We start from the raw sequence: 10,231 nt of genomic DNA, 5'->3' as shown, positions 1-10,231 counted from the left end.
GGCTTCCAGATCTTGGAATCTGGCTTCTGGTATCTCTCAACTGAGAGATTGGTAAGTCTCTGGTCTGCTTTTATAGTTGTAGTTTAGGGTTGATTAAGGTTTAGGAGTTAGTTACAATTTCGGTTGTAACTAACTACTAGATCTTGATCCACTAGAGGCGAAGCCACCTAGGATCGAGTCCATTTATTTGTATTTCTTCTCTAATCTGTAAAACTGTAATAATAAGTATGACAGGGGATCTAATTTAACAGGCATCATTAACATTCAAACATAAAATGTCGACTAATATAGTACATATGCTTATATAGTATTGGGGGCTCTAATACATACTCTATTATATAGGTTGGAGAATTGGTAGGGAAGGAGAAGCAAGACATGGTGGTTGTGATATGTTGGACTACCTGGCGAGCTCAAAATGAAATTGTTTGGAACAAGAAGATTCCAAGTGTGAATGATGTGATTATTGGTTAATTTAGAAATGTTGTATCTTGAACATCGAAAAAAATACCCAAATAAAGGATGACTATACACCATTGTCTAGTGGTGTGGCATAAGATGATGACTAGATTTGGGTAAAGCCTTAAGATCATAATCAAATCAAGATAAATGTTGACGCTATATTGTTGGCTTAGAAAACTCATCCTCCGGATTGGAGTTTTTTGAATTTATATTTATTGGTTTTAGATTTATTGGATGTAGTTTCCGACTCTAATATTATTCTTTTTCATTATCAGAAACTTCAACTTTGTTGCGGATGGACTAGCCAGAAAGTTAGAATTTCTAGCCATATGACTGGTTTGTTTCAAGGGGAGGGAAATCCTCTTATGATTCCCTTATCTATTTCTTTTTGTTTTAATTGAAAAAAAAAAAAAAATAGTAAAATTTAAAATACAATATATATGAAAGTAATTGATATTTACTTTCACAGATTAATCCGAATTAATAAGCGTTGAGCTGTCTAATAAAGTTGTTTACTACACTTTTTATGCAATGTTAGCTGTAAAAGAAATTATTGTTCGTAATTCCTATGTTTCATACATTTTTGTTTTTTCTCATCAACTTACCATAGCCTACATAGTCCTTGTCCACTTGGTTTTCCCACCAAATCAACAATGCCTTACAAGGTAGTCACCCTTTACAACCTCTTCACCAACTTCAGCATTTTTCTTAAGAAAAATGAGAGGGGACTAGTACTAGTACCAGTATCAGATTCAGAATTAATGTCGGGGGAGGCATACTCTGTTTTTTTGTTAATGAGACTAAAAATAAACTTTAAATGTTAAAATTAAAAATAACTTTGATGGAATTTGAATTTTTATTAATATTTATCACTTTTAATTACAAATGTATATTGTAATTAATTGAAATACATCTACATATTTTTTTTTCTCATTTCTTGCTTTTATATGGGTCCACCATGAGAGCTCAAATCCCCCTCAAAAATGTTTACTAAAACCTTAGGAGCAGCACTAGTGGAGGCACTTATTAATCAACTGTGGAAGCTGTTGCTTGCTTATTTTATTTTTATTTGCCCTTAGAATTATCTTTTTCACAATTTACCCCTCCCTATTTTACAGTTTTTCCCTTTTCTCATTCGCAGGTAGAACTTTCACATTTAAGACCTCTTCTTTTTACTCTTTGTCAAGATAACACGAGTTTGAACACATGACCCCCAACTCCCCAGCATGGGATTACTACATCAATTGTCCAGGCTGACCAAGATTAATTTATGTACTTTTTCAAAATAAATTTTAATTTTTGGCCGGGACAGGCTTGACCTCTTAGTCTTATACTTTGTGGAATTATTTCCTTCATCTAATTCCTTTTCTATCCTATTTCCCCTCTTCTTTTTCTTTCTTCAACTTAGCGTCTTCATTTTCCTTTCTCTTCACATTGAGAAATTCAATAACACCTTCTAAAGCAACTTGAGGATTATTGTCACTCTTCATAAGTACCTCTGCTACTTCAGCAGGGGTAACTTCAGTGGGTTCAAGTTGCCGCTCGATCTCCTCAAACAACACATGGTGTTTAATGCCAAGGTAATTCGAGGCGAGCACCTTGAACCCATCAGGGGTGCAGTAAGACATGTGGATGTGAACATCCATGCGACCCGGCCGCACCAGTGCCGGGTCGAGTCGCTCTTTGTGATTAGTAGTAAATATTATGATACGCTCGTCCCCACAACATGACCATAGTCCATCTATGAAATTTAACAAACCAGACAAAGTCACCTGTACACAATTATCATAAAATTTAGATTAATACTTATGGTGTTTATAAAAAAGAACACTTAATTAAGATTAGTACTAAGAAATCGAACCTTATTCTCTTCAGAGTCTGTTACTGCAGCCTTGTTTCGATCTTCGAAATTGACAGAACAATCGATATCTTCAATCACCAATATCGATCTGTTCGCCATTGCAATGAGCGCTCTCCGAAGTTCAGAATCGCAATTGAGCTTCGAAAGCTCCAAATCATACACATCAAAATTCAAGTAGTTAGCCATGGAAGCAATCAAGCTCGATTTACCAGTCCCAGGTGGTCCGTACAACAAGTAACCTCTCTTCCAAGCTTTCCCAACTTTTCTATAATAATCTTTTCTCTTCAAAAACTTCTGAAGATCATTGATAATGAAGTTCTTCGTCTCCAAATCCAGAGCCAGAGTCTCAAAATTCGATGGATGGTCCAGATTCGTTGGCATCCAAATATCGGCGAGATTTGCGTAAGTATTTTCAATCGTAAAGATTTTGAGGGTTTTCTTATCCTGTTTGGCTAATTTTGATTCAGCAATAATTTGGGGCAGATAAGATTTCAGAACCAAATTCAAATGTTTCTTATGAAATTTAAGCTCGAACCATCGTACTTCCGATCGAATCGTGGAATTCATATAGTTGAAATTTTGGGATTCGGATTGTGAACAGACCAAAACCCATGTGAATTTGATTCCATTAAAGAAATCAACAATGGTTTCGCCTCTTTCCATAGCGATAGTGATATTCTTCTCCTTCACTGGTTTACTCACTTTGAGTCTCTGAGTCGATGGAGAGATTTTCTCACTCAGGTAAACCTCCGCAGCCTCGTAGATTTCGTTGTTGACGAAACCATCGAACTCTTCGATCACCATAGTCATCTGGGACGAAAATCGATTGAAGAAATTGCCGATGCGTGAGAATAGGAGGTCATGGAATTGATGGGGTAGGAAATCATTCATAAATGATCGTACCACCATTGCCGTGGCGGCCATTGAAGCCGCCGTTGAAAAAAGCATCTTGGCTTTGGCCATATTATTGGTTTCAGCCATTGATGAGAAAATTGAGAGAGAGTAATGGATGAATTGGAGTACGTGCTTTCCATTATAAATATAGGATGATGATGATGATGAGATGAGTAAACTAGTGTGAAGATTGCGAAAGAAGAATGGTGTTTTCGACTTGTTTAGTGGTCAGGTCAGCAAGACCGTGTTGTTGTTCTTCGTTTAACTTTGAACTTTGACATAATGAAATTCTAAATTGATGAGCAAGTTAACGTGTGCCCAAAGCTATGAATGCTGCTTAACTAAATAACTTATAATTTTAACTATGAATGCTGCTTAACTAAATAACTAAATGTAACTAAAAGGAGATTTATTAGTTTTAGTGCTTAATTGTTTAATATTTTTTATGATATATTCTATTTACTTATAAGAGTAAAATTAAAATAAAATATACATACATATAAAATTTAATAAATATTACTTAATATATAATTTTTATTATTGTTAATTATAAATATATTTTAAATGACATAGATAAAAATATAAATAAATTGATGCATGGTGTAATATAAATTTCTTAGATAAAATAGAGTTTTGATTAGATATTTTTAATGATAGAGTAGAGAAATTTTAGGGAATGCTCATCTATATTTATTTGTATGAATAAGGGTAGAGTTGTAAACGTGTGTGTTGTGCTACCCAACTTATATTTTTTGGGCTTTTTAAAATATAGGTTGTTGCATGTTGGGCCTTAAAAAATATAGGTTGTATCGTGCTGTTCTATAAAAAATAGGGATTTTTTTAATAATATACATAATCAACAATTTATTTACAAAAATGACATTATATAAATAATTAGTTATTATATAACATTCCATGTCAGCAAGAATACCGTGTATATGTATTCAGTTATATACTATTAATTAAAGCATGTACTTGACTCATTGCACTTAACATTTTGACCTTTTTTTTTTTAAAAAAAAACCAATATTTATTTATCTCTTTTTGTTTTAAAAAAGAATTTTAATTACACTACTAATTATTTTGTCTCAAAAGAATACTATTGCAATCCATTTTTTAAAATGATCATTTTAATATGTGAGAAACATATATTTTTTGTCAATAAAAAAATAAAACAAAAGCATCATTTTAATTTCTTTAATATTTAGTAAATCAAAGAGTAATTTTTTTTTTACTTAATATTCAAAGTGCAACTAAATGACTTAACAAAATTTATTATACTAACTAATTTCCAAAAGTTATTAGAAACTATTTTATTATTTTTGATTTAAAAGTTACAATGTAATATTTAAACAAGTTTATTTTATAGTGTAACTTTGATAATTACTCAAAGATACCATATAAGGAATTTATCACATAGTTTATAGCTAAAATTTATAACATATTTATTTAATAATTAGTTGTTTATGATGCCAATAAGTTATTTTTTATATATACAAAAATATATATATATATATATATATATTTTTTTTTTTTTTGCATAAAGAGAAAACATTTTAGTTACTTAAAAGATCAATAAGATACTAATGAATTATCTTTTCATGAAAATATCTACATAAAAATGATTTCATATACATTTTGGTTACTTTTTTATTTAGTTACTTTTAGAATTACATGTTTATTTTTAAATTATATTATGTTGTTTAAGAATCTTTCACACTACTTTCTTCTTTTTAGCAATATTTGTGTTACTTTCAAATTTATTTAAGAAACTAATGTGTTACAATAAAATAAAATAACTTACATAGTTTATTAGTGAGATTTGTAAATATCTAAATTAGTAATTGTTAATTAAAAATTATATTATGATTTCATAATATTATTTAAGATATATTTTAGTAACTAAGTTTATTGTAGAAACTTATAGTTGACATATAGTATAATATAATATATATTTTTTTATATAAATAATGCATATTTTTAAGACCAATTTGTTATGAGATGTCGATAAGATATCAATTGGTTACTATTTAAAAATGATCTATTTTAAAATAAAAATATCCTATATGTGTAACATTTAATTTTTTCATGAGTTACTTTTAAAAGTATATTTTCATTTTTAGATTGTGTTATGTTGTTTAAAATACTTTTAATAAATAGTGTGTGAATAATTGAAGTAATATGTAGTAGAATAAAAGGAATCTCACGTGATTTAAGGAAAACGTCATCAATATTATATATAAACGTTAAATCACAAGCTATTATTTCTAATTAGAAAATCAACGTTAAATTTGTAAATTACATGTAAATTAAGGTGCCACATGTAAATTTCCCTAAAAAATATAGGTCGTATTATGTTGTGCTATAAAAAAATATGAGTAGTGTCGTTCGTATTGTACTCGAATTCGTGTCGTATTTTATTCACGTCGACTCGTTTTCTTATATGGGCTCAAATTCAAGCGTTATATTTTTACATCATTATTACAATTAATGAGCTAATTACTTAAATATATGCATATTTTATAGTTTTAATTGCTTTTATATCTTTTTTCAATAATAGTTAACACACATTCTTATAAAAAAATAATTATAATTATTAGAATTTGAATATTATTCTCATTTTAATTGATAAATAAATATTTATTATTATTAAATTATTACTTTTAATGTGTCACTCTTTCGAGTTAATCTATCCGTGCTAACGTGCCGTGCTTTCAGGCTTGTCGTGTGTAGCGTGCCGACCAAGATGGTACGATACAACCTAGGTGATGCCCACGAGGTGGCCAAGTGGTGGTCAAATTGTGGAACATATGTTGGAGTGCTTACTGATTCTTAGTTTGTACAGCAACAGCATTTTCGTAAATATCTTCAATATTGTCCGGTTTGAGAAAGGCCTTGGTATTCACCATTTGTTTGGTCTAGGAATAATATGACGCAAATTAAATTTAAGAAACTCTGAGAATTGGTATATGTTAATGATCGTATGTCTATAGAGCAAAAATCATATATGTTCATGGTAGAAAGCTAAAATCTTAGAATGCTCCTTAAGGGTAGAGAATATGGTGTTAGCTCTCCAGCACCCTTTGCATTACAATTCGTGTTATCGTGTTGTGTTCGTGTCGACACGTTTATGACATGACACGATTAAGCTAAACATGAACACGACACATTTATTAAGCGTGTCAAAACCTCAAACACGAACATGACACATTTATTAAACGTGTCGAGACCTCAAACACGACACGATTAATTAGTAGATCACGCGACATGAATACGAACACGATACGATAACACGATTATCATTGTAAATACAAAAGTTGTGATTTTTTTTATATAATATATGAAAATTAATTCGTGTTATCGTGTCAACACAATTATGATACGACATAATTATTAAATGTGTCGACATGACTATAACATAACACGAAAATCTTACATTGCTAATGGACTACTCATTCCATCGTCAATTAATTTTGAAATAGAATCTCATGCATCTTAAACCACACCTTACCAAATTCTAACTTGATATCCAAAAAGACAAGCTATAAAAGAACTGTTTGTAATTTGTCGTTAGCCCACATTTGATTTTGTTGTTAGCCCACATTTGATTTTTCAACCAAAATATCATTAACAAATCTTACAGTTGATGCTTTATTTTTTTTATCTATCTTATTTGTGATTGGTTACTTTTAATTAAAATATAATATTTAAAAATTTGCACAACAATAAATGTGGTCTCCCATTGTAGATGTCCTAACTGAATATGCCATATGTGCCTTATATTTGTTTTCTACTATAGAAGTCTCCATACAAATTTAAGTTTATATACAAACTTATTCATCAAAATCTACACATTTCCAACATGTTAATTGTGATCCAAAGAAGATTTTAGAGTAATTTGTGTTAGGCATCATTAATATTCAAACATAAAATGTCGACTAATATAGTACATACATATGCTTATATAGTATTGGGGGCTCTAATACATACTATATTAAAGAGCATCATTGCAGATCAATGTGTTTATTTCCTAGGTAGTTATGAAAAAAGATTCTTACTTTATGTAAAATTCTTACTTTTTTCGACATTATCATCATCACCTTATACCATAGTCCTATATCAACAACTCTTCACACTTCTTCATCACTTTCAACATCATTGGCTTTCCCATTCTCCTTACAAGCGTCTTCTCTTGGTTTTTCCTTCTTCACTACCTTCTTTCTCACTTTGAGCAAATCAACAATACCTTGTAAGGCAACTTCAAGTTGGCCACCCTTTACAAGCTCTTCACTTAAATCTCCTTCTTCACCCTTAACTACTTTACCATTCTCTAATTCCTTAGCTTCCGAATCTTTCTTACCACTAATACCTTTTTTTTCCTCTTCATCTTTTTCCTTCTTCAGCTTAGCTTCTTCACTTTCCTTCTTCTTCACTTTGAGAAACCCAACAAGACCTTTCAAGGCAACTTCAGGGTCGTCACTTTTTATGAGCTCCTCAGCCACTTCTGCAGGTGTAACTTCAGCAGATTCAAGTTGCTGCTCGATCTCCTCGAACAAAAAATGGTGTTTGATCCCGAGGTAGTTCGAGGCAAGCAATTTGAACCCACCTGGGGTGCAGTAAGACATGTGGACATGAACGTCCATTCGACCTGGCCTCAGCAAGGCCGGGTCAAGTCGCTCTTTGTGGTTGGTAGTGAATATTATGATGCGCTCGTCGCCGCAGCTTGACCACAAACCGTCTATGAAATTCAACAAACCAGACAGAGTCACCTGTGGAGATTAGTACGTAACATCATTAAAAGAAGTTGATTAAGGAAAGGAAAAAGGACAAGTGGGACATGGCCCTGTCTGTTGTTAACTATTTCTCGTGATACATAAATTGTCACAAAAAGTACAAATTCATTGGTCACTCAATGGAGCCAAAATTGAATAGAGCACATCAAGTTGAAAGGGCATGAAAAATGTGATCATATAGGAAAGGTGAAAGAACCAATGATAAGAGAAAAAAAGAAAACGTGAAAAGGCCAAATAGAATCTTGATAGTGGAAGCTGATTTAAATGTTACTAGTGATTAATGAATGGGGTTGTGCTGTGCCTACACTTTCAATCAATTCAGCTTAGAAAAATATAAAACTACAATTTTATTGACTCACACAATAACAGAGCATTAAACTAATTAATTAGAATGAAAATAAATACTAAATGAAAATCTTTTCCTAAAATTTTAGTGGGAAAAGAAAAATAAAATAAAATCAATTTTAATGTTTGGTATAAAAAAGGAAGACAAAAGTTCAATCTTTTTCTATTTTCCACAGTTTCTATTCCTTTTTTTACTTTATTTTTTTCATTTCCCACCAAAATAACATCCAAACATAAAGCATTAAAGTTATCATGAATGAAATGTCATTCAAGATCATTAATGGCAGAAACAGAAATGTAACCTTTTTCTCAGTAGACCCAGTTGGAGAAGTACTTGAAGACTCTGCCACAGTCTTGTTCCGATCTTCAAAATTGACAGAGCAATCGATATCTTCAACCACCAATATGGACCTGTTCGCCATTGCAATAAGCAATTTCCTAAGATCCGAATTAACCTGAAGCTCAGAAAGTTCCAAATCATAAACATCAAAATTCAAATAGTTAGCCATGGCCGCAATCAAGCTCGATTTTCCAGTCCCAGGCGGTCCGTACAATAGGTAGCCTCTCTTCCAAGCTTTCCCAACTTTTCTGTAATAATCCTTTCTTCTCACGAATTTCTCAAGATCATCAAGAATGAAGTTCTTGATCTCCGAATCAAGAGCCAGAGTCTCAAACGTCGCCGGATGATCGAGATTCGTCGGCATCCAAGCATCGGCGATGTTACAGTAGATATTCTCGTAGTCAACGGTGAAGATCTTGAGGGTTTTCTTCTCCTGTTTGGCTGATTTCGATTCAGCCAAAATGTGAGGCAAATAAGAATTAAGAACCAAATCAAGATTTCTCTTATGAAAGCTCAATTCAAACGATCGAACTTCCGATCTGAGAGTGGAATTCAGATCTCGAGGGTTATGGAAATTTTTCGATTCGACTTGTCTACAGACCAAAATCCAAGTAAATTTAACGCCATTAAAGAAATCAACAATGGTTTCGCCTCTTTCCATGGCGATAGTGAAGTTCTTCTCCTTCTCTGGTTTACTCACTTTGAGTCTCTGCGTCGATGGTGAGACTTTCCCACCTAAATAAACCTCCGCTGCTTCGTAGATTTGATTGTTGACCAGACCATCGAACTCGTCGAGCACCATAGTCATCTGCGACGAAAACCGATTGAAGAAATTCCTTATGCCAGAGAACAATAGGTCTTGGAATTCATCGGGCATGAAATCGTTGACTAGTGTCCGTACAAGCATTGCCGTCGCGGCCACTGAGGCCGCCGTGGACAGAAATGTCTTGGCCGTTGTGAGGTTGGTTTCGGATGAGGAAGAAGAAGAAGAATCAGCCATGGATTAATGGTGATTGTAAGACTAAGAGTGTTTGGGTTAATGGTGGTAACGAAGAATCGGAGTGTTTGGATTTATATATGTATATTTATATGGATTTTGGAGAAAGAAGGAACAACAAGAGTGTGATTATTATGGTTTGACTTGGTTGACTTTGTAAACTTCTCAGAAAATCTCACTTTATTATTCTATTGAGAAGACTACTCAGCTGTAAGGATTGTTTTTGTGTCGTTTAGTTTAAACGACAACTATTTCTGTCGGAGTTTAGTTAAAACGACAACTATTTCTGTGAAGAGGAAAAACAAGGGTCCATGTTATGATTATCCTAGTACGTAGTTGTTGGATTTTAGGTCTCTTAACGTCATCTACAATGCAGACAACGACTAGCGTTGCCTGCTATGACCCCTTTTTTATTTTTAAATTAATTTAATAATAAAGTATTCAATAAAATTAAAGATAATAAAAATTAAAAAAAGAAAAGAAAAGAAAAGAAAACATTGTGTAGAGTAGGGGTGTTCGTGCTGCGGGTGGTGCGGTTTTTG

The 10,231-nt window shown here is 32.4% G+C and overlaps 2 protein-coding genes across 2 annotated transcripts; both read right to left on the bottom strand.

Annotated features, from left to right (window-relative positions):
• Positions 1–1,296: 1,296 nt before the first annotated feature.
• LOC115715131 (protein HYPER-SENSITIVITY-RELATED 4) lies at positions 1,297–3,504 on the bottom strand. Its single transcript, XM_030643944.2, has 2 exons — positions 2,321–3,504; positions 1,297–2,231 (listed from the first exon to the last, which is right to left on the bottom strand). Exons 1-2 carry the CDS (start codon positions 3,299–3,301, stop codon positions 1,833–1,835), a joined length of 1,380 nt encoding a protein of 459 aa, XP_030499804.2. The 5' UTR covers positions 3,302–3,504; the 3' UTR covers positions 1,297–1,832.
• Positions 3,505–7,100: 3,596 nt separating this feature from the next.
• On the bottom strand, positions 7,101–10,021 carry LOC115715008 (AAA-ATPase At3g50940). The gene is made up of 2 exons (XM_030643787.2): positions 8,655–10,021; positions 7,101–7,983 (listed from the first exon to the last, which is right to left on the bottom strand). The coding sequence occupies exons 1-2, from the start codon at positions 9,690–9,692 to the stop codon at positions 7,345–7,347; spliced, it is 1,677 nt and encodes a 558-aa protein (XP_030499647.2). The 5' UTR covers positions 9,693–10,021; the 3' UTR covers positions 7,101–7,344.
• Positions 10,022–10,231: the final 210 nt, after the last annotated feature.

This window comes from Cannabis sativa, chromosome 4, assembly GCF_029168945.1.
Source record: "Cannabis sativa cultivar Pink pepper isolate KNU-18-1 chromosome 4, ASM2916894v1, whole genome shotgun sequence".
Lineage (NCBI taxonomy): Eukaryota > Viridiplantae > Streptophyta > Magnoliopsida > Rosales > Cannabaceae > Cannabis > Cannabis sativa.
Note: the sequence above shows the minus strand (reverse complement) of the source record. Positions and strands in the feature narration are given on the sequence as shown.

Coding starts and splice junctions, on each gene's coding strand:
- LOC115715131 (XM_030643944.2), bottom strand. CDS start 3,301: ATGGCTGAAACCAATAATATGGCCAAAGCCAAGATGCTTTTTTCAACG. Junction 2,232..2,320: donor CAGACTCTGAAGAGAATAAG/GTTCGATTTCTT, acceptor AATTGTGTACAG/GTGACTTTGTCTGGTTTGTT.
- LOC115715008 (XM_030643787.2), bottom strand. CDS start 9,692: ATGGCTGATTCTTCTTCTTCTTCCTCATCCGAAACCAACCTCACAACG. Junction 7,984..8,654: donor CTGGGTCTACTGAGAAAAAG/GTTACATTTCTG, acceptor TAATCTCCACAG/GTGACTCTGTCTGGTTTGTT.